General features: G+C 41.1%; 1 protein-coding gene across 1 annotated transcript in view; it reads left to right on the top strand.

Annotated features, from left to right (window-relative positions):
* The first annotated feature begins 6,290 nt into the window (after nt 1–6,290).
* HEATR6 (HEAT repeat containing 6) overlaps nt 6,291–24,474 on the top strand; it is a 67,891-nt gene continuing 49,707 nt past the window's right edge. Inside the window, exons 1-5 of the mRNA XM_089659212.1 lie at nt 6,291–6,570; nt 12,822–12,929; nt 16,487–16,627; nt 17,671–17,786; nt 23,233–23,347. Coding sequence (XP_089515338.1) covers nt 6,301–6,570; nt 12,822–12,929; nt 16,487–16,627; nt 17,671–17,786; nt 23,233–23,347 — 750 coding nt within the window. The 5' untranslated portion in view covers nt 6,291–6,300. The remainder of the gene's footprint in view (nt 6,571–12,821; nt 12,930–16,486; nt 16,628–17,670; nt 17,787–23,232; nt 23,348–24,474) is intronic.

The following is a 24,474-nucleotide window of genomic DNA, read 5'->3' as shown; positions in this document are numbered from 1 at the left end:
CTCTTTTGGATCTTACCAAATATTTGGGTAATTTATTGCATTTGTTTGCCCTAAAATTTACTTCAGTGTGCTTTTCCCTGAAATTGTGTGTTTCCTAGACCTTTGTGGTAATATTGTGTGACATAAAAAATTGGAACTACTACTATTTTATTCTCTAGGATGTCTGCTTTCAGAAAACATAATGTTTCGGGGGTTTTGTATAATCTTCAGGTCTAAAATAATTTTTTAACCGTTCCCCTGCTGCCATATAGCAGGTATACTGCTACACGGCGGCACGGGTGTGCAAAACCATATATATATACAGTATATATATATATGCGATTTTCATCTCCAGGTAGGGGGCACGCGAGAGCCATGCGTGCCCTACCCGCGCTGCCATTCGTGGCCACAGATTACCCGCCGGCGCCTGGTGATTACCGACAATCACAGACGGGGAGGAAGACTGTTTTTTGTTTTTGTCTTCCTCCCTGTCAGCTCGGGCACACTGCTCGGGATGGCTGTACTGTGCAGTGTGCTTACAGAGAAACACCCCCCCCACCCCCTAGTAAAACACTCCTTACACACAGTTAACCCTTTGATCGCCCCTCACATTAACCCCCTCCTGCCCAGTGTCATCAATACAGTATCAGTGCTAATTTTTAGCAGATTACTGTATTGGATGTCAGTGACACCAAGTTAGTCCCCCCCCCCCCCCCGTGTCAGAATGCCTGCCGCAGTCCGGCTAAAAGTCGCTGATCGCTGCCATTACTAGTAGGAAAAAAAAATCCCAGTATCTATACCGCCATTTGTAAATGCTATAACTTTCACGTAAACCAATTAATTTACACGTATTGGGATTTTTTTTAGCAAAGACACGTAGCAAAATACATTTTGGCCTAAATTTATGACGAAATTTGATTTTTTAAATATTTTTACTGGACATGTTTAATAGCAAAAAGTCCAAAATATTGTTTTTTTTTCTCAAAATTGTCGGTCTTTTTTTGCTTGTAGCACAAAAAATAAAAAACGCACATGCAATCAAATACCACCGTGGGAATAAAAGGACGTAAATTTAATTTGGGTGCAGTCTGGCATGACTGCGCAATTGTCAGTTAAAGTAACGCAGCGCGCAACACAAAAAGTGGCCTGGTCAGGAAGGGTGGGTTAATCCTCTGGAGAGCAAGTGGTTAACCGTTTCCATACCGGGCACTTTTACCCCCTTCCTGCCCAGGCCATTTTTCAGGTTTCAGCGCTCTCACACTTTGAATGACAATTGCGCGGTCATACAACATTGTACCCAAACTAAAATTTTATCATTTTCTTCACACAACTAGAGATTTCTTTTGGTGGTATTTAATCACCACTGGGGTTTTTATTTTTTGCTAAATTAACAAAAAAAGCCGAAAATTTTGAAAAAAACCCACGTTTTTCTTTGTTTCTGTTATAAACGTTTGCAAATAAATAATTGTTCTTCATAAATTTAGGTCAAAATGTATTCTACTACATGTCTTTGGTGAAAATAACCCAAATTAGGATGTATTTTTTAGTTTGTAGGAAAGTTATAGAGTTCACAAACTATGGGATATATCTGAAATTTTATCAATCCTGAAGTACTGACAGCCAATCTAATTTCTTGAGGTCCAAGAATGTCAGAACAGTACAGATATCCCCCAAATGACCCCTTTTTGCAAAGTAGACAGTCCGACGTATTTCATAAGAGGCATGGCGAGTTTTTTGAAGTTGTATTTTTTTGTCATAATTTTTCGGAAAATTAAAAAAATTATTTTCACTATTTTTTTTTTTACATAATGTCACCAGTGCAGTACAGAGTCATCATATAACTGGCATGGCGGTGATCAGGGACACTGACTGGTGACAGTATGAAAAAAAAATATTATTTTTTTATTATTTTTTAATTTTTTATTACATTTTTTTAATTTTTTTTTTTCATATTTCACTAATGCCAAAGTAGTACAATGTTACCATAGTAACATTGTACTACTTTGGGGAAGTGATCAGTATTTTTTTTTCTTTACAAATTTGCTTATAGCAAAGAATTACTTTGCTATAAGCAAGCATTTACCTGAATGACATTGATTCATTCAGGATTTTTTTTTTTTTGTGCTTAGCTGGGATTTGGCCACAGCTAATCACATGACACAGCTGGGCTGTGATTAGCCCAGTTTGTGAATGTGATCGCTGTGACCAATCACAGCTACACACACTAGTATACAATGGATGGCATGGATGCAACTGTCATGTGACTTGCTGTGATTGGTCAAAAGGTAATTTTTCTCCTTCACTGATGTGTATTGATGAGGCTGCACTGATATGCAGCACTGAAAGGCTGCACTGATGAGGTGGCACTGGTGGGCACTGATGAGGAGGCACTGATGATGATGCACTGATATGCAGCAATGATGGTCACTAATAGGTGGCACTGATGGGCGCAACTGCTGGGGGCACTGATGGGAGGCACTGCTAGGCGACACTAATCATCAGGGCACTGATCATCATTGCTGATCTGCTCTGTGGCAGCTGCAGGTTATAAGCAGTACTTTCCTCACGCTGTGACAGCATGAGGAAAGTGCTGCCGATAACCGGCAACTGTATTTACACAGCTGATCACGTGGTAAAAGGCAGCTGTGATTGGGCACAGCGATCACAGGGTGCACTCCACTGGGGGCACATGGTAGGGCATGTTCTGGGAAAATGTCATAAGACGCCCTCCCAGAACTGGACAACTGCGCTGTAGCCGTCATTCGGCTATAGCGTGGTTAGCAAGTGGTTAAACCTGAACATATTAATAACACAGGTTATGAGGCTAAATTAAAGTATAACTGAAGGCAAAACGTTTTTTTTTAGTTTTGGATAGAGTGGAGAGGGATTAGAATGCTTGTCAATTTTTATCGCTGTCTGAGCCCCTGTTAAGGAGATTCACCTCTCTATTTTTCCTGTTTACCATTATCGCTGGAAGTGGAAGTAAAAGAAAATCCCAAAATTTTGGTTGCCCTTAGAAAAGTAATAGAGGGGAAATCTTCCCCAAGGAATTGCCTTAATTTGCAGGGATTTCCTCTCACTACTTGTATGGCTATAGGACAAAAAGTTAAGGGAAGTCTCTGCAATGGGACACAGATGGTGAAAAAAAATCCGACGGGTTATAACCCTCCCTTGCTCTATCCAAAATGAAAAAAAGGTTTTGCCTATAGTTCTACTTTAATGCAGATAAGTGAGAATAATTACCTTATCTTAAAGTGGTACTAAATCCATGGCCATGCATTCATTATATCTGTTCTCCCACAGTACACAGAACATGGGAATGCAATTATTTTAGTAAATATAAACTGCTAAACACCTTTTCTCATCAGCAGTATATAGCAGTCTTGTGACTTCTATCAGTGTTCAGCTGAACACTGGTTAAAGCTTATAGGAGGCGTTTTCACTCTCCTCTGACTGTACTATGAGGCTGCAGGACCCCTGACCCTCTGTCTGGACTGCGTTGATTGACCCTGTGCTGATCACATGCACTCTCCCAAGAAAGAAAAAACTCTCTAGCAATACACACCAAATTGAGTATGTGCAGCTTGCCCCCAAGTCTCTGTTCTATCAGCAGATGGACTGGGGACAGTAGAAAAAGGGGAGGATCAGAGAAGACAGGATTAAACAGCCTTTTTAGAGCTAATTGATACAGTAGTTGTTCAGCAGTTCATGTAAGGTTTACATCAGGTTCAAGACAAGATTAGCTCAGGATTTTATCTTGTTCACACATATGAGGTTTAGAACAGTTCCCATAGAAGTCAATAACCTGTAATCCGCACCTGAACTGGACCGCACTGCTCAGAAATCGTACAGGAAGGGCTTATTTTAGCGGGAATGTGGAGGAATGCAGTTCCGGCACCTCCAGCACTGAATGTATGTAATGGTATGGGAAGCTGGGTTGTGATGGAGGTCTATTACTGTATATTTATTTATCTATTTGCATATGTTTAAACACTGAGTCACCATTGGGGATTTGTTGCACTATCAGCACTATTAAAAGATTAGGAGCTGAATGATTATTTTTTATCTGTTTGAGCAATTTTATATAGATTTATATTTATTTATTACTAGCGCTGCACCCTATTTTATGATTATGTAATTAACACATGTTCAATTTTAAAGGAATGAGGTGGCAACCCTAATTCAGGGACCTGCACTCACCCGCATATTTTATTAGGACACAGAAGCTGTGCAGCGCAGCTCTCTGTCCCATTTCTCTGTCCCCAGAAATTAATGGGATGCTGGCATGGGGATGCACCCAACACCTGCCAGGAAAACATGGACCTGCACATGGTTTGCAGCTCAGCGACTTGTTTGAATGGACTCTAAAAAGAACAAATAGGATCAACCTCCTTTATGGGGCACAGACAGCAACAGAAACCTGCCAGAAGTTCTAATTCCTCCCCACTCTATCCAAAACTAAGAAAGTTCTGCTTTAACTGCTTCCCGTCCGCCCTATAGCAGAAGTACTGCTACAGGGCAGCCCGGGTGTGCAAAATCACGTATATATATGTGATTTTGCAGTTCCGGGTAGGGGGCGCATTCATGGACTCGGCTGTCAATCACTGGGTCCTGGCGGGTGATTACTTGCCGGTGCCAGGTGATTGCCGAGCATCTCCGATGGAGGGGGAGAACTGTTTGTAAACAATACAGTTCTCTCCCGTCAGCTCCTGCACGCCGCTATGCATGGCTTTGCACAGCACAGCCATAAAAAGCAGTGCGCTAACAGTGAAGCACACACACAGCACACAGTTAACCCTTTAATTGCCCCAAAATTGTCTTTTTTTTTTAGCGCAATACATAAAAACGCACAGGTGATCAAATACCACCAAAGAAAGATCTATTTGTGGTGGGGAAAAAAAGGAAACAAATTTAATTTGAGTTCAGCACTGCATGACCGCGCAATTGTCAGTTAAAATAATGCAGCACTGTATCGCAAATAACGCAGCGCTGTATGGTAAGGAAGTGGGGAAAATCCTCTGGAGGGCAAGTGTTTATCCACCTCCCGCCCGCCATATAAGGTAATGACGGGTGCAAGGCAGTTCTCTCATTCTGGGAAGACGTCATATGACATCCTCCCACTCTAACTGCGCATGCGCGGCTCCAGCGGCGCGCAGCGATTGGTGGTTCGCTGTGTCCCCCGGACATAGCGGATCACCGGAAAGAGCCGAAGATTTCGGCTTGGTCATGTGATCAGCTGTGTCCAATCACAGCTGATCTCATGTAAATAGGGAAATGCTGGTTATCGGCATTTCTCTCCTCACGAGCTGTCACTCTGACAGCTCGAGAGGAGAGCCGGTAATCGGCATTCCTTGGACGGGACATGTACACTGATCATCAGGCCACTGATCATCAGTGTGCCCTGATGATCAGTGTAGCCCCAGCAGAGCCACCTGTCAGTGACCATCAATGCCAGCTGTCAGTGCTCATCAGTGCCACCTGCCAGTGCCCATCAGTGCCTACCAGTGCACATCAATGCCACATATCAGTGATAATCTGAGCTGCCTTTCAGTGCCATCTATCAGTGCCAGTCAGAGCCACCTATCAATGCCAGTCAGTGCTGCCAATCAGTGCTGCCTATCAGTGCCAGTCAGTGCCGCCTATCAGTGCGCATCAGTGCCTGTCAGTGCCACCTAACAGTGCCCGTCAGTGCTGCCTATCAGTGCCAGTCAGTACCGCCTATCAATGCTGTCTATCAGTGCCATATATCAGTGCTGCCTTTCAGTGCCCATCAGTGATGCCCATCAGTGCCACCTATCAGTGCCCATCACTGCAGCCTCATTAGCGCATATTGGTGAAGGAGAAAAATCACTTATTTACAAAATTTTAAAACAAAAATTAAGAAAAACATTTTTTTTCAAAATTTTCAGTAGTATTTGATTTGTTTAGCAAAAAATAAAAAAAACAGAGGTGATTAAATACCACCACAAGAAAGCTCTGTCTGTCTCAAAAAATGATAAAAATGTTATATAGGTAAAGTGTTGCATGACCGCGCAATTGTCATTCAAAGTGTGACAGCGCTGAAAGCTGGAAATTGGCCTGGGCAGGAAGAGGGTACAAGTGCCCTGTAGGCTAGTGGTTAAAAAAGGTCTTTTCCTGAGGTTCCAGGTTACTGACATAACAAATTACCCTGCGCTACATGAGGACATACAGCCCCCATTCATTCTATGTATTTGGTAAAAGGAGTGAATCTGTATGCGCAGGATGATGGCGTAGAGTCCCACTTCAGCGATCTCGGAAGTGACAGTTGGTTGCCCTGACAACGGCCTGCCCTTCAGAAAGATGGCTGCCCAGGAAGGCGCCGGAGCAATGGCAGGGAAGTCTCATGGCAGACGGGTGCCGGCCGTATCGTTCCAGTCACCCTTGCCGCCCCCCGGAGACCTGGAGGCTTACAGTCAGCAGACTGCGGTGAGGGACTTCCACCGGCACCGGAGTAAGATGTACAGCCTGGAGCCCGCAGACACCGAGAGCTTCCGAACCGAACTCAACCTGCTGCTGGATCTCCTCATCTCCCAGGACTACAGCAAGGGAGTCCCGGGCATCGGAGAGGAGGCGAGTACCCGTCCGCTCTATAACGTCTGGCCTCGTGTCCCTGCACAGTGCATGCTGGGAGCCTGGACTCGTGCTGTACAATACACGAACCGGACAAAGTAATGGCAGGGCAGCAAAGTCTATCACCGGCCCATTCACCTATGTCTCCTACACACGTGCAGTTATGACTGTCATCCCTCTGAAAAGTGATCTGCACTGCGCTTTTCAGAGGGCATTTAACAAGTTCTGAGGAGACACTGTCGGCTTGCAGCACCTGCTTCACCCTTAAAATTAGGGATGCAACAATACCCTTTTTTAAACGGTGGGCACGAGTACTGATACTGTCGGTCAAGTACTCGCTGAGTACTGATATTTTGCAATTTGTGTCAATACAAACTGTATGGCCACGAATTGCACCGCAAACAATAGCATGTGATTTGAACAGGAATGCGATTCTTGTCCAGATCACATGCTGTTTCCTCACTGCTCCTGTGTGAAACCAGGCTTGTCATAGGGAGGTTTCCCGCAGCGGAGAGTGCCAGAGAAGAGCACCTGAGGATGTATACCATGGTGGCAGATGCTCCGTATTCTCAGCTGTAGAAGAGAGAAAGCTGTGGGCATTTGAAATCTCTGTGGCTTTCTCTCCTCTCCTTGCAGGGATGACAGTTCAGGTTAGAGGACATTTGATTGGTCAGCAGTGTCACATGGGCAATGTTCACCAAGCAAAAGCTGTCTAGCCCATACTATCATCCCTGCAAGGAGAGGAGAGAAAGCTGCTTCTCGGGTCTGGGGATTTGAAATCCCTGCAGCTTTATCTCCTCTCCTTGCAGGAATGACAGTTCAGGTTAGAGGGCTTTTGATTGGTCAGCACTGACACATGTATGGTGTTGACCAAACAGAAGCCGTCTAGCCCATACTGTTATCCCTGCAAAGAGAGGAGAGAAAGCTGCTTCACAGGTCTGGGGATTTGAAATAAGAGCAAACAGGAGGCGCACACCCCTAGTGCATTATCCAAGGTTTATTATAGTATAAAAGGTGATGAAAACACTCACAAAGATAGCATAAATGTAATGCTTAGGGGAACGGTAGAGATGGCCATAGCAATGGCGGGGTGTCCGACTATCAATGTGATCGGCTTACTGACGCGTTTCGGGGACAATTCCCTTTCCTCAGAGCTGGTCAAGCGCTACCGTTCCACTAAGCTTTACATTTATGCTATGTTTGTGAGTATGTTTTCATCCCGTTTTATACTATAATAAACCTTGGATAATGCACTAGGGTTGTTGATTTCCCTATCTGAGGAGGGCAGCATCTCTGAAAGGCTATCCATAGGCGAATTTGGTCCTGGTTCCATTGGCTTTCCTTTGGCATTTGATCCCTGGAGCGCTGAAGAGTTTATTCAGTTATCTGGTTCGGGGATTTGAAATCCCTGTGACTTTCTCTCCTTGCAGGGATGACAGTACAGGCTAGATCGCTTCTGATTGGTCAGCACCGTACAGTTGAGAATACGAAACATCTGCCATCAGGTTTATGTCCTCACACAACCTTCTCTCCCACTCTCTGCTCAGCATGGGATCCATGCAGGGAGGTTTCCTGCGCAGTTCCTGTGTGAACTCAAGCTATGACAAGCCTGGGTTCACACAGGAGCAGTGGGGAAACCGCCTGTGATTTGGACAGGAATCACATTCCTGTTCAAATTGCATGCTACCCTTTGCGGTGCGTTTTGCGTTTTGTATTGACACTAATTGCACTGCAAAGTATCGGTTTCTGATATCGGGAACATTTTCGTGAATAAGAGTACTTATGAAAATACTCATTTTCAGCACCAATACTGGTATTAGTATCGGTGCATCCCTACTTAACCTCTTGACGCTGATGGCACACAAATATGCGGCCTCACGGAACTGGGCTTTTTTCCGTGGGGCCACATATTTGCGTACCTGTCTTTGTGCGGCGCGCTCCCAGCACAGAGACTGCGGTGTCACTGAGACTCCCGATTCTGGGTCACGTGATCGCTGTGATAGCCTCTGATTGGCTATCACAGTGATCAGTCCCTTGATTTTCTCTCTCTATGAACGGAGAAGAAAGATACATTGTATCTCTCTAGCTCCTGACATAGAGAGAGAAAAAAAAGTTTGTAAAAAAAAAAAAAGATAAATATTAAAAAATAAAGAAAAATACCTATATCAAGGTTTGATCTAGTTCAGTACCAGGGTTAGTGTTTGGGTCAAGGTCAGGGTCAAAGGTCAGGATTTAAAACACAAATTGGTGTTAATGTCAGTGTGTTTTAGGTTAAAAAAAAAAAGACAAAAACAAAATGCGCGCTATTGTTTCTGGGCTGTACTATGGGTACAAACAACAAATAACATACACATATATGGTAACGCTGTGATCGTCAAGAGTTGGAGAATTTATTTGGGTTGTTCTATGGAGGTAGGTTATGGTCGTAACAAGAAACGCACAGCTAAATAAAAAAAAACTATTTTTTTTTTTTTTACTATTTTGGGCCAGTTTTCCTTTGATAATAAAAAAAAAAATTAGGAGCTATCCATTACCATTTACCACCAAAGGAAAGCCCAATTTGTCCTGAAAAAAACAAGGTATAATCCACCTGGATGTACAATGTAGTTGTGGTGATATATACAGTTTTACTAACACATGTCAACGGTGCAGAATTGTGCTTAGGCATTTAGATTTGTTTTACCCTTAGGCGTGAAGGGGTTAAAATCCTAACCCACCGTGCTGCAACCATGTGCATTACAGCAAATCCCTGTTCACTTGAATGGGTCACAGGACCATCTACAGCATGCCATTTAACTTTTGCCAGAGCCTCATAGGTATATCCCTGAGCAGCTGCATTTCTTGCACCGCAATGGATAGCATTCGATTTGCACAGGAATGTGATTCCTGTGTAAAACGCAGTTTCCTCACTGCTCCTGTGTAAACCCAAGCTTGTCATAGTTCACACAGGAATGGTGCGTGAAACCTCCCTGCACCGATCCCTTGCTGAGTGGTCTTTCTTCCGCTTTTGTGTTAAAAAAAAGCAGAAGAAAAACATGTGACCATGTATTCCTATGGAACTCTTCACACTGATCTGTTGCGGGTCTGGTGTGTTTTTTAAATTCCTGCTTGCTGCATTATTAGTACAGTTTTGGTGCTTTAAAAAAACGCACCAAAAACACCTCCCCATTGAAATCAATGGAAAATGTGGCAAAAACACACCCGTGTTGCGTTTTTGGTGTGGTTTTTGAGTCGCATGTCGTATAAAAAAAACACACCACAAATGTGGATCAGTGTGAAAGTGGCCTTCAGTTAGGTGGGTGGTAAAACTGTGATTCATCTGCTTGCTTTTTCCTCCCCCTGGCAACCTGTGTGAATGAGCCCTTATGGTGGACGTATACGCTTAGATTTTATTATTTGATCAATTTGTGAGCTGATCAAAACAATCAAATCTAAACAATCAAATAGCCATGACATCCCAGGAATGTTCATTTTATATCGCCCGACGCCCGGGATATGTACTTCCATGCATCGGGCAGGTAGTTTTTATTTACGTTTAACCCTGCTATGGGCAAGCACTTGTCAGGTGGAAGCAGTCGGGCAGTGCTGCCCGATTGCTTTCCCACAGCGCCCCCCCCGCCCGCACATAATTTGTCCCGGGCTCTGCTTGCCCACACCTGCTCCCCTCCCCTTCTTGGCCTGGCCTGGAAGTGATGTGACATCTCTTCCGGGTCCCCATTGACAGTATCAAGGCTGGGAAAGAATGTAATGCAGTGTGATGTGCAGTGCATTACATTCAGGGGAGACATGCAGTGTCTTTTAGACCCTGAATGTCTCCAAAAAGAGAACCTGTCACCAAAAATCATCACATAGGGGACTTTAAAAAAAAAATGAAAATTACACCCAAGCATATAAACCCCCCCCTCCAAATTTTTCAAGGCCCCCCACATATACGTACCTATACAGCCATGCACAACAGTGTGCTTAGAGTGAAGCACACAGACATAGCATATAGTAAAACCGTACACAGTTAACCCTTTGATCGCCCCACATGGTAACCCCTTCCTGCCCAGTGCCAGTAGTACAGTGTCAGTGCTTTTTATTAGCACTGATCGCTGTATTGGTGTCACTGGGGATGTCAGTGACACCAAGTCAGTTCCCCCCAGTGTCAGAATGGCCGCCGCAGTCCCGCTATAAGTCGCTGATCACCGCCATTACTAGTAAAAATAGATAATTAAAAAAAAAAAATCCCAGTGTATACATACTACCATTTGTAAACGCTATACCTTTTACGTAAACCAATTATTTAAACATTGGGATTTTTTTTTAGCAAAGATGTAGCAGAATACATTTTGGCTTAAATTTATGACAATTTGATTTTTTAAATTTTTTTACTGGACATGTATAATAGCAAAATGTCAAAAATATTGGTTTTTTTTTTCTCAAAATTGTCAGTTTTTTTTTTTTTATAGTGCAAAAAATAAAAACCTCACAGGTGATCAAATACCACCAAAAGAAAGCTCAATTTGTGGGAAAAAGGACTGAATTTCATTTAGGTACAGCGTTGCATAACCGCGCAATTATCCGTTAAAGTAACGCAGTGCCGTAATGCAAAAAATGGCCTGGTCAGGAAGGGGGGTAAATCCTCTGGCGGGCAAGTGGTTTAAAAAAATTTGTATATGTGTTTTTTTTTTTTTTTTACAGCTGTGTTAATGAAGCCTTACAGGGAAGGTGCCCCTCACACTGCCAGAGTTAACTGTTTAGTTAGGTCTAGGGGACAGGAACAGCAGTGGAAGCTGGCAGAGGAAATACAGCATTTAGGGGACTTTTTTTGCCTCTAAATGCAGCTCTCATTTGAACCCCTCACTACACTCAGGGGTGTAGAATTTTTTGTTAAAAAACTACTTGTCCAAGGACTAAATCAGGATTCCAATCTACTTGGCCCTTCTGACAATCTACTTTTCCTGATAAAACTGCAGCAGTTTTTCAAATGCTATTTTTTTTTTTGGAAAAAATACACCTTTTTTGACTTTTAGTGCAAAAACCCCAATACTAAGCCACAATTTTAGAGAAAATATAAAGGATGTTACGCTGAGTAAATAGATACCAAACATGTCACACTTTAAAATCGTGCACGCCCGTGCAGCGGCAACAAACAAACAATATAAATTTTACTATCCACAGGTGACGCATTAAAGCCCTTTACAGGTTGCCACCTTAAATTTACAGAGAGGTCTAGTGCTAGTGTTTCTGCCCATGATCTGACATTCTCGGTGATGCATCACATGTGCAGGCCGATTGCTGTTTCCATGTGTACAAGGTGCTTTAAAAAAAGATGAAAATTAATATTACTTTAACTCTATCACTTGTGGCAGCAATTGGCAGTGACAGGTGCTCTTTATCAAGAGATCTGGGGTCAGTAAGACCCCAGACCCCTCCTCCGCCCTTAAAAACATTTGATCACACAAGATCGATGTGATCAAATGCTTTCCATTTTTAAAAATGGTGCCATTTACATCCAGGGAAATCGTAAGTGATGTCTGCTCATCGCTTCCTGTTCCTATACCATGGAGGAGGACAGAGCGGTTTCCGGTCTGATCAGCCGGCAGAAGCACCAAATGGTCGATTGGGTGTCCTGGTGCGACGAGATTGCTTGTAAAATCAATCCAATGGCTGGTTAGCTTCTTGGATTTCTTTTACAAGAGAGTTTACCGTCGGCTCTAATTCCTGCTTGCCTGCAGCAGGGCTAAATATAAAGAAAAACTTCTTGCCCGGTGCCTGGAACTGCATGTCCTGGGCATCGGGCAATAGGAATTGCACACCCGTGTACACTATTCAAAATTTTAAAAATGGACTTAAAGTGGACCTTTTCCACCAGTCTCCCCTTTATCACAATTGAATATCACAAATGCACTCTACACTTTCCAGATATATTTTTGTAAAAAAATGTTGAAAACCATTTATCATTTTCCTTCCACTTCACAATTATGTGCCACTTTGTGTTGGTCTATCACATAAAATCCCAATAAAATACTTTTACATTTTTGGTTGTAACATGAAAAATGTGCAAAATTTCAAGGGGTATGAATACTTTTTCAAAGCACTGTAGAGCCAGTGATTTTGCCACTGGGTCTAATATACGGTATGTAATGAACACAAAGGTTATATTTAAACATTTCATTAGCATGCTGATGAGGGGAGAGATGGGAGAAACCACAGAAGACACAATTTAGGCAGATTCAGTTCAGCTTTAATATCAAATTCTTTTTCAGGAGGTTTGTGCCTTACTCGTGCAAGCTTGTCATCTTGTTCAGCTCAACCAAGAACATCTTGTGAGCAAAGTTTGCCAGCTTATACACTATCTGCTTAACAGACTGCAGGTAAGAAACACTTTGCACCAAATACTGAAATAGCACACATACAGTACCTACCATTGGTAGTTGTAAACCCGATCGATAAAGCTCATTATAGCCTAAAAATGTTATTGTAATTTCAAAAGTTGTTAGCAATCTTTTTGTAAACCTGCAAATTGTATTAAAATTATACCTGGTGACTCCTAAATCAGCGAGCCGTTGAAGAGAAATTACATATTTATTATACAGTGCTCAGCATAAATGAGTACACCCATTTTGAAACATAAGATTTTAATCAATATCTCAATGAACACAAGAACAATTTCAAAAATTTTGACAAAACTGAGTTTTATAGAAAATTTGTTTAGCTCACTACATGAAAGCAAGGTTAATAATATAACTAAGATTTCAAAATCTTCAGTTTTACTCAAATTAATTGATGCAGAAATGAATACACCCCACAACAAAAACTACAACATCTAGTATTTTGTATGACCTCCATGATTTGTAAGGACGACACCAAGTCTTCTAGTCAAGGAAGGAAAAAGTTGGCGACATATTGTTGCAACATTTATCTTTTTCCATTATTCAAGAACAACCTCTTTTAGAGCGTGTATCCTGGATGGAGAGCGATGCTCAACTTGTCTCTTCAGAATGCCCCATAGATGTTCGATTCGGTTCAGATCAGGAGACATACTTGACCACTGAATTACTTTCACCCTGTTCTTCTTCAGAAATGCAACACTGGCCTTTAGATGTGTGTTTTGGATCATTGTCACGTTGGAAAAGTGTACGACTACCAAGGGTACGGAGTTATAGTAGTAACATCTTCTCTTTCAATATAGAAATTCATGTGAATTCATGATACCATCAATGAAATGCAGCTCCCGACACCAGCAGCACTCATGCAGCCCCACAGAAGGACACTGCCACCACCATGTTTCACTGTAGGCACCATGCATTTTTCTTTGTACTCCTCACCTTTGCAACGTCATACAGTTTTGAAGCCATCAAAAACATTTATCTTAGTCTCATCACTCCAGAGTACATAGTCCCAGTAGTCATCTTCTTTTTCAGAATAGGCTCTGGCAAATTCTAGGCAGACTTTTTGTCGAATGGTCTTTTAGGAGAGGCTTCGTTCGTGGAAGACACCCATGCATGCCATTCCTCTTCAGTGTATGCCATATTGTGTCACAGGAAACAATCCCCTAGTTTGGCTTTCTACATCTTTAGCTAACTGCAGTGAATTTGCAGGGTGATTTTCTTCAACCCTTCTCATTAGAAGACGCTCCTATAGAAGTGTTAATTTCCGTGGACGGCCTGGACATCTCTGTGAGATGGTTGCAGTTCCATCCTTGTTAAATTTTTGTATCACTTTTGCTACAGTATTCTGGCTGATAAGTAATGCTTTGCTGATCTTTTTGTAACCTTCATCTTTCTTGTGTAAAGAAATTTTTTCTTTCTCAGGGCTTGTGACATTTCGGTCCAATGTGGTACCATTGCTGATAGCATGAAATGGGAAGGGGTTTCCTTTAAGTAATGCCCTTTTATAATCAACTGTCTGCTGGACACCTGTTTCATGAATAATTAGACTCACCTGTAGTTGTAGTCTTGTTAATTAGGATTTTGATGAGTAAAATTTAACTTTGCTCTTAAGACTTTCATTGGGGTGTATTCATTTTGAACATGATCTTGAAAGAATTTGTTAGGAAAAAAACTTTGTGTGTGCAAATTAACAAATCTTTTTTGCAATCAATGGCTGCATTTGTGTCAGTATTTTGTAGTATAGTGTCCTATAGAAGATTTTTCTGAAAGGAAAGGAGTTATCTCGCTAGATTTCCAGCAGGATCAACAGGTATTTTGTACTTACTGAACAAATATAAAATAATTTTTAATGGTGTATTTAGCAAAGAAAATGGAAGCAAATAAGTTAATTTCAATTTTAAAAACTTTAGTCCTGGTTCACACCTGTGCAACTTGTAATGCGATTTGTCGGAAATGGAACCGTTTAAATCAGTTTAACTCCCAACTTTGCGGTGCCGCAACAATTTGAATAAAAAAAAGGTTCCTGCACTATTTTTTTGCAATTCAGGTGAAACTTGCATAGACAACTGTGCATGAAGTCACACAGATGTCATCCAAGTCACAGTGACATGGGGCTTTGAAATCGTGCAACTTCCAGTGAAGTTGCACAATTTCAGCCTGGGTTCATACTGACGCAGGCTGAAATTGTGCAGTTTCCATCATGCAGTTTTCCAGCAATCTCTGTAAAGTATGGAGCGCCTTCCTAGTGTGTGGGAGTTAGGATTGGAAGAGATGTTCTTAAAGTGGTATTAAACCCAAAAGCAAAAATTATTTATGTTGCAGCTTGCCAATTCTTAGATGTGGTACCTGCATTCCTTTTTTCTTTTAGGCTTTTTTTCTTTGCTGCTGTCCAAAAGTGTCTCTATTACTCCTCCATCCAGAGTGGAGACACCCTAAGACAGGAAATGTGTTTTTGGCCAGATCACAAAGTGAAAATAATGAAGAAAAAAAAAAAAAAGGAAAACTAATGTAACCATCGTAGGTGAAGTGATTGTAAAGGATCAAGATTTTTTACCTTCATGCCTTCTGTGCATGAAGGTAAAAAAAAACCTTCTTTCTGCAGCAGTTTCCCCCAGCCCCCCTGAAAACCTGAACCCCATCTCCATCCAGCGATGTGCACGAGAGCCTTGGCTGTCTGGGAACTCTCCTTCCTCATTGGCCATTGGTACTCGCTGCTGTCAATCACAGCCAATGAGTAAAAAGAGGGGGCAGGGCCGAGGCGTGGCTCTGTGTGTGAATGGACATGCAGAGCAACAGCTCTGGAGTGAGCCTGCTTGGGTGCCCCCATAGTAACCTGCTTGCGCTGGGTGCACTGGGCAGGAGGTAGGAGCCAGGTGCAGGGGACCCGAAAAGAAGAGGATCGGAGCTGCTCTGTGTAAAACCATTGCACAGAGCAGGCATGTATAATATGTTTTGTTTAAAAATAAATTGCCTTTAATATCACTCTAAGGATAGGTAAGTGGCAATATACTGTGTATTCATTTCTTGTTTTTGGGTGTAATAACACGTCAGGATTTGTCATAGGGTGACAACACTGCCCCTCTAAAAATACAGTGTGGTGAGTAAGCATTGTCACCCAAGGACAGGAAGTGTGTTGCTGGAAGGTTCATTGGGTAAAGGTGGGGGGGGGGGGGAGCCTAAATAAAATAACATCTAAGGACTGGTATATGATTATTATTATATTTTTGTAATGTATAGATATGCAGTTTAAGGTAAATATTACAGTAATCTAAATCTATCATATTTCATAAAGTTTCACTCCACTACCTCATAGAACGACTGTCTTACTATGTAAATAGGGAGCAGCATATTAATTATTTTGTAAAGCTTTTTTTATGCAGAATGTGCCTAATAAATAAAAGATGGTAAGATGATGGCAATCTGCTACTCCAACTAACATGCATAATTTAATACTCTGCCTCTTTATCACAAGCATAATTACAGATCTTTCTATGCTTTGATCCAAAGTAACCTTTGATGATTTTTGCCTTTGGTGACAGGTAATTGTTGATGAGCAGAATTTGGATTTTCTCCTTGGATTTTCAGTTTCTGCTTTGAAACAATGTAGCTCCTGGACCCATGTGGAAATATTGCATGCGTTGGCAGCTTTAGTTTACAGCAATGGACATAAGTGCCAGAAGGTAAGCGCAGTACTTCCTGCTAGGATTGTTGTTTTTATTGACAAATTCTGTTTACGAGGCAATAGGGATAACTAGTAATAAAATAAAAAAAGAACAAAGGGAAATCGGGCCCATAGCAACCAGCCAAATGTTAGCTTACCATGTTAACCTCTTGCTGCCCAGTGTATGTATATAAATGTCCCGGGTAGCAAGCAATTAAACCATGATGCTGCCATGATCCTAGTACGGTTTTTTTAGTGCTAATGATCAACAAATACACTTTTAATAAAGGGGGCTAGTAGTAGTTAATCACATTCAGCTGGGCTCGTTCTATAATATTGAAGACTTTTCTCTACTTTGTCCACTAGTCCAAGTGGTTTCCTCAGTTCTTCCATCTTGGATGGGTGGTAAAATGTCTTCAGCTTTACATGACAAGTCCATTTGAATGTGAGCAACCACTGTTAGCTTTACCATGACCTGGATGAACAAAAAACCTTAATGGACCTACTTAATATAAGTTGATTTGCAGGACATGCTTTGCTTTCTAATAAGAATAAAACAGCAGGGGTGGACTGACAACTCATGGGGCCCCCGGGCAATAGGGGATCATGGGGCCCCTGTGTCCTTGCCCAAACTCAAAAAAGCCTATGAAAAAGGTACCAGGGGCATCTCATCGGGCCCCCTAATGACCTCGGGCCCTCTGGCAGTGCCCGAGTTTCCAAATGGTCAGTCCGCCCCTGAGCACTACCTTTTTAATCCTTAAATTACTTAGCCCAGCTAAAAATTTATATGGCTCCATATGAGCAAAGAAAAGGAGGAGGGTATACATCTACTCTGTTTTTATTTAACTATATGGATTGTAAAGCTTGCAGAGGCATGAACAGTCAATTATTGTGTTTTATATGATCCGACTGGTCAGTAGATTTTGACAAATTTTCAGAATTAAATAGTGGCACCAAATTTTAGTAAATAAGTGAACATCTGTCAAACAATTGTAGCAGTTTCTAATATTAACCCAAAAACTGCTATATTTAGCCTCTTTTTTTTTTTTTAATTTAAAACAGTATCTTCCATGTTTGTTGGACCCAACTGGACTACTTGTACAATTTAGTGATACCAGCAAAAAAGACCCTGAGTTACTGAGGGCTGCAGTTCACTGCATGGCCAATCTATGCCTCTGGTAAGTACAGTGTCTTAATGTCTTTCCATGTCATGTGTCCCGTATCCTATTATAGTTGTATGTTTACATTGGAATTATTTATTAAGTGTTCTTGCATGGCAAGACCACTTACTGTTATATCACATATATATTCTTATTATTATTGCCAAATTTACCACCCTAACTCCTCCCACAGTTTGTACACTACATAGACAGTAATATACCGAAACGTGCGGATTGTTCCCGATTGGTGTGCTATTACTTTGTGGAAAGTTTCGCCGAATGGTTCACAAAATATCTGCGTTTTTGTAGTGAAATTGGTCCCATAGGAATGAATGGCGGAATGTTCAAAACTAGAGTGGGAGCTGACAAAAGCTAGAGTGTGAGCTGAAAAATCAGGACATGATTTCTAAACTGCCATCACTCCCTCATTTTCAAGCCCACCTACACAAATCTTATATCAAAACGTTCAGCTATCCCTGCTGCCACTAAAAATGAATTGACATTCATTGAAACTCCACTCTAGCCACCTCAAATTTGAAGGGCAATTTCTAAACTGCGACTGTGCCTTCATTTTTAATATTTCAGAGACATACTATGCATCAAAATGTAGGCCTGGGTCTTGTGATTCTCACAGCTCTTCAGTGTAGGATTTATAATTTTTAAACTACAACCGTTTGATGTGCTATATAAATAATTAAAAGTTGAAATGCATTTGTCACTCTATCAAGCTTGCCATGTGCACTTTTTAAATTTGATCAATCAATTGGTTAGTGTAATGTTTACTATCTTTACTCACTCCAAGCACTCCACACAGTTACTCTGCCCACTCCATAAAGTTACTCTGCCCAGTCCAACCTTTTCACAGTTACTCCAGCCACTCCAACCACCCAACAGTTACTCAAGCCACTCCACCCAGTTACTCTGCCCATTCCAGTGGTAGACTACTGGTGGAGGCAAGAACACTTCACACAATTTCCCCAGAAATTGTAGCTTTTCTAGTTACATTGTTGGTGTGTTATCTTTTGCATTTTGCGTTAGTCTTTTTTATTACTGGTTCATAAGAATTGCTGTAATTGTTAATTGTTCATACATTCTGTGTACAAAACCCAAAGGACACACCAGATCACCTTAGTTACGGCACTGTGCTTCAGTGTACAGTATAAAATCATGGTCTGGATTTATTGCTCTGAAAGCTCAAGCTATAAGATAAAATATGTTTAAAGTGTTACAGAACCCATGACTCTGCATTTGCTGTATCTGGTATCCCACAGTACACACAACATGGAAAAGCAATTATTTTAGTAAATATACACTGCTAAATACCTTTTCTCATCAGCAGTGCATAGCAGTCTTGTGACTTCTATCCGTGTCCATCTTTGCACTGGTAAAAGCTTGTAGGAGGAGTTTTCATTCTGCTCTGACTGTCCTATGAAGCTGCATAGCCCCTGATCCTCTGTCTGGATAGTACTGTTTGACCCTGTGCTGATCACATGCACCCTCCCAAAGAAAAAAAACAAAACTTTGTAGCAATACACACTAAACTGAGTATGTGCAGAGTGACTCCTAAATCTCTGTACTATCAGCAGATGGATTGGGGACAGGAGAAGGGGAGGATCAGAGAAGACAGGATCAAACAACCTTTTTGTGGACTTATACCCCTTAGGTCTCAGAGTGAGTATAAGTCCTCATGCACACTTGACATTTTTACAGCTGCTTTTTTTGGCTTTTGACTTTTTTTTTTTCTACAGCTAGTAAACCCCCTCCCAAGCATGTTATCCTATGTGCCCATGCACGCATAGACTGTAATCAACGTTTTTTGGCTGGAAAAAAAACCCAGGACTAGTGGGTTTCTAGAGGAGTTTTTTTTTAGCTGTAAAAATGCTATAACGCTGAAATATGTGGAAAAACGCCGCAAACCAGCGTTTTTTGAGCAAAAAAAATATTTTTTTGGTTAAAAAAAAAAAAAAAAGGCTAAAAATGCAAATGCAGCAAAACGCTAAAAAAGCTAAAAAGCTGGAAAACTCACATGACTTTACACAGCTTACGTTACCAGCATTATCAAAATGTCCAGTGTGCATGAGGACTTACCAGCGCGCTTTACTGCATATACAGACTGATTTTACTGTTGTGGGTTTAGTACCACTTTAAAACATTTCAAAGGCGTAAACAATTTTTTTTTTCATTCAGAACAGTGTTCTGCTGCTTTCAAGTTGGTTAACACCTTAAACTCATTATTAACGCATCCCTTACAACGTAGAGTCACCAGTTCTGAGATATAAAGTCTTTAGGAATGTCATTGATATAAACTTTTCTACAATCAAATGGTTGCATTATGCAAAAAGGACCTCACAGCGCTGTGAAACAAGTATGGTGGTGAAGGTTTTTAACCACTTCAAGTCCTGACACTTCTACGCCCTTTCTGTCCAGGCAAATTTTCAGCTTTCAGCGCTGTCACACTTTGAATGACAATTGTGCGGTCATGCAACACTGTACCCATATGAATTTTTACCAATTTTGTTGAGACAGATAAAACTTATTTTGGTGGTATTTATTCACCACTGGGATTTTTTTTTTCTATATAAATGAAAAAGTCCAAAAATTTTGAAAAAAGTGTTTTTCTTATAAAAGTTTGCAAATAAATAATCTTTCTTCATAAATCTTGGCCAAAATGTATTCAGCTGTCTTTTTTAGTAAAAAAAATAACCCAAGTTAGTTTATAACCAAAAATTTATAATTTTTCTGAATTATTTTTTACATTTTTTTTTTTTTTTATATTATTTGTTTTGGTGTTTTTTTTTTCTAACATACTGTCACACTACTTCTGGGGGGTCATGAAGATATATATATATATATATATATATATTTTTTTTTTTACACTGATTGCTTTTATACCCATAAAGGCTGTAAAAGCAATCATTTCTCCTTCTCTCTGACTGCATTCTTGCAGCCATTGAGAAATACTGTGAGAGCTGTGATTGGTCACAGCTTGTCACATGGTACAAGGCTGTTGTGAATAGCCTTGTACCATGTGATCTCTGTGATCATTCACAGATTTCACAAGTAGTAAGCAATGATGTCAGAAGTAACATCTTGGTTCCTACTATTCAAGTGATCACTGATTGGGACCTCACACAGAGGTCCCGTACAGCAATCGGTGTTCTCCGGACACGGTGGGCACCAGATCGTTGTGCCGCATGCTCCCAGGGAGCGTGCACAGGCGGAAAATGCGGGCGCCGTTTATGAACACCAACCCGCTCCTGCACTGTTCCCGTCTGGCTGTTTTACAGTCATGGCCGAAATTGTTGGCACCCTTGATATTTCTCCATCAAATCATGTATTTCTCACGAAACGTATTGCATTAACACATGTTTTGCTATACACATGTTTATTCCCTTTGTGTGTATTGGGACAAAACAAAAAAAGGGAGGAAAGAAAGCAAATTCGACATAATGTCACACAAACCTCCAAAAATGGGCTGGACAAAAGTATTGGCACCCTTTCACAACTGCGGATAAATAAGAATGTTACAAGCATGTGATGCTCCTGTAAACTCACCTGGGGCAAGTAACAGGTGTGGGCAATATAGAAATCACACCTGAAAGCAGATAAAAAGGAGAGACGTTCACTTAACCTTTGCATTGTGTGTCTGTCTGTGCCACACTAAGCATGGACAACAGAAAGAGGAGACGAGAACTGTCTGAGGACCTGAGAACCAAAATTGTGGCAAAATATCAACAATCTCAAGGTTACAAGTCCATCTCCAGAGAACTAGATTTGCCTTTGTCCACAGTGCGCAACATTATCAAGAAGTTTGCAACCCATGGCACTGTAGCTAATCTCCCTGGTCGTGGACGGATGAGGAAAATTGATGAAAGATTGCAACGCAGAATAGTCCGGATGGTGGATAAGCAGCCCCAAACATGTTCCAAAGACATTCAAGCTGTCCTGCAGGCTCAGGGAGCATCAGTGTCAGCGCGAACTATCCGTCGACATTTAAATGAAATGAAACGCTATGGCAGGAGACCCAGGAGGACCCCACTGCTGACACAGAGACATAAAAAAGCAAGACTACAGTTTGCCAAAATGTACTTGAGTAAGCCAAAAGCCTTCTGGGAAAACGTCTTGTGGACAGATGAGACCAAGATAGAGCTTTTCGGTAAAGCACATCATTCTACTGTTTACCGAAAACGGAATGAGGCCTACAAAGAACAAAACACAGTACCTACGGTAAAATATGGTGGAGGTTCAATGATGTTTTGGGGTTGTTTTGCTGCCTCTGGCACTGGGTGCCTTGACTGTGTGCAAGGCATCATGAAATCTGAGGATTACCAAAGGATTTTGGGTCGCACTGTAGGGCCCAGTGTCAGAAAGCTGGGTTTGCGTCCAAGATCCTGGGTCTTCCAGCAGGACAATGACCCCAAACATACGTCAAAAAGCACTCAGAAATGGATGGCAAAGAAGCGCTGGAGAGTTCTGAAGTGGCCAGCAATGAGCCCAGATCTAAATCCCATTGAACACCTGTGGAGAGATCTTAAAATTGCTGTTGGGAAAAGGTGTCCTTCCAATAAGAGAGACCTGGAGCTGTTTGCAAAGGAAGAGTGGTCCAAAATTCCGGGTGAGAGGTGTCAGAAGCTTATTGATGGTTATAGGAAGCGACTGATTTCAGTTATGTTTTCCAAAGGGTGTGCAACCAAATATTAAGTTAAGGGTGCCAATACTTTTGTCCAGCCCATTTTTGGGGTTTTGTGTGACATTATGTCATATTTGCTTTTCTGCCTCTGTTTTATATTTGTTCCAATACATACAAAGGGAATAAACATGTGTATAGCAAAACATGTGTTAATGCAATACCTTTTTTGTGTGAAATACTTGATTTTCAGGAAAAATATCAAGGGTGCCAACAATTTCGGCCATGACTGTATATACATGGGCCGGTTTTTATTGAATTTTGTAGCTAGCGCTGTATTCCGGAAAGGATCCCTACTGTGTATGGATAGAAACAGGTGATGAAGACAATTTTAGGCAAAGAAGTTACACTGGCTTTACCTCCCATCCAGAGTTATGGTATCTAATGTCGACTCTTATCATTTTCCAAGGTTGTTTTGCAATTGACTGTTAGCCGATGAAAATTATGCATCACATGCAGACAGAAACAGTCAATACACAGGGAAATTGCTGCTCTTAACGTGTGTTTCTGTAAAGTAGTTCAGTGCTACAGATTGTAGAATTTAAGCTTGCCTGGTTGAATACCTCTAAATTAGGTGGATAAAATTCATGTTTCAGTAATTCATTATGGGAAATATGCCCACACAAAATATTTATTTTTTTCAAGTGTTAACATGCACTTCTGTTTGCATCATATTAGATGCAACGTTTTTGTAGCAATTGTATGCTCAATGTTTTTACTTAGTCCAATATATTTATACTCAAAACTGCCTTTTTTTTTCTCTCTTTTTTGTTTCAGTGTTCCTGGACAGCCTTACCTGGAGGAACCATACAGAATGACTTGTTTTAAAATATTTCTTGCAGTCCTCCAGAGTCCAAAAATGAACATCATTGATGAGATAGCAAATTGCACTGTAAGTAATTGACCTTTCTTTATTAAAGTGAACCTGTATTTTGTCCATACTGTAAAACTTACAGGTTCACTTAAGTGTATGGAGCATCTTTTACAATGCAGCAGTCCAGCATTGTGTGAGAAGATGCTGAAGACCAACCCATGACACAGGACGTCGGACAGTGGCCAAGAGTGCTGGATGCCGGGAAGCATGGAATAAGGTAAGTATATCCTCCTCCCCCTAGGCAAAAGCGCAGTTAAAGTGATAGTAAACCCTCTCCTTGTAAAATAACCTATTCCGTTTAAAATAGAAAGGAAAGGCAAAACATTTGTGTATAGATATGAAAAAAATAAGTACTTTTTTTTTTTTTTTCCCTTTTATATAAGTGATTACATTCCCTCGGTTTTCAGCTGCATATGAACTGGGGGAGGGGTGGGCAGCAGCACACTGATATTCCCAGCGAATGGCCGTGCAGGGAGGATGTGTCAGAACAAGTCTGAATATTGGAGGAGAGCAGGCTGAGTTCTCAGCACAGTTAGAGAACTGACCATGCTGCGCTCTCTTGCTTAGTGTGGTCAGTTTTTATAGGAAAGCAGAGAAACTGCCAGGAACACCAGGGATTTCATACAAAGGAAGCAATACAAAGAGAACAGGATACTTTTTTATACAAGTACATGGTACAGCAGGCACATATCAGGAATACAAAATGTTAGGTTTACCTTCTCTAACCCTTGCAGTGGGGAGGGAATCCACTACAAGACTAAATGTTTTTCTTCCGTGGAGTTTGTTTAAGAATTAAAAAGACGCAAGGGTTATGTAGGAATCTAAATATTGAGTATGAGATGATTGACTGTGCAGGCTTACTTTTTCTGAAAGTTAAAACACAATAAAATTAAGTATTTTTTATTTTTTTACTTCTAGTGTTTTGCTTCTCAATAATCATTTTTATTTGCTTGCAGTGTGCAAGTACTATAGGATCTGACGATTTCAGGAAGAGGTGATTCCTTTAGCACAGTTCTCCCTCCATCTGCCATGTCATAGGCTTCTTCTATTCTGGGAATGTTTCATTTCTATCCCATATAAATAAATAACCCCATGCTCAAAGCCATTTCCAGCAGTGCTTTAAAAAAAAAGGAAACTTATGTTCA

The sequence above is a fragment of the Staurois parvus genome, unplaced genomic scaffold (assembly GCF_062004578.1).
Source record: "Staurois parvus isolate SC_StPar_1 unplaced genomic scaffold, SC_StPar_1.0 ptg001134l, whole genome shotgun sequence".
NCBI lineage: Eukaryota > Metazoa > Chordata > Amphibia > Anura > Ranidae > Staurois > Staurois parvus.
The sequence above is the reverse complement of the archived record's forward strand: the minus strand, read 5'-3'. Positions and strand labels throughout refer to the sequence as shown.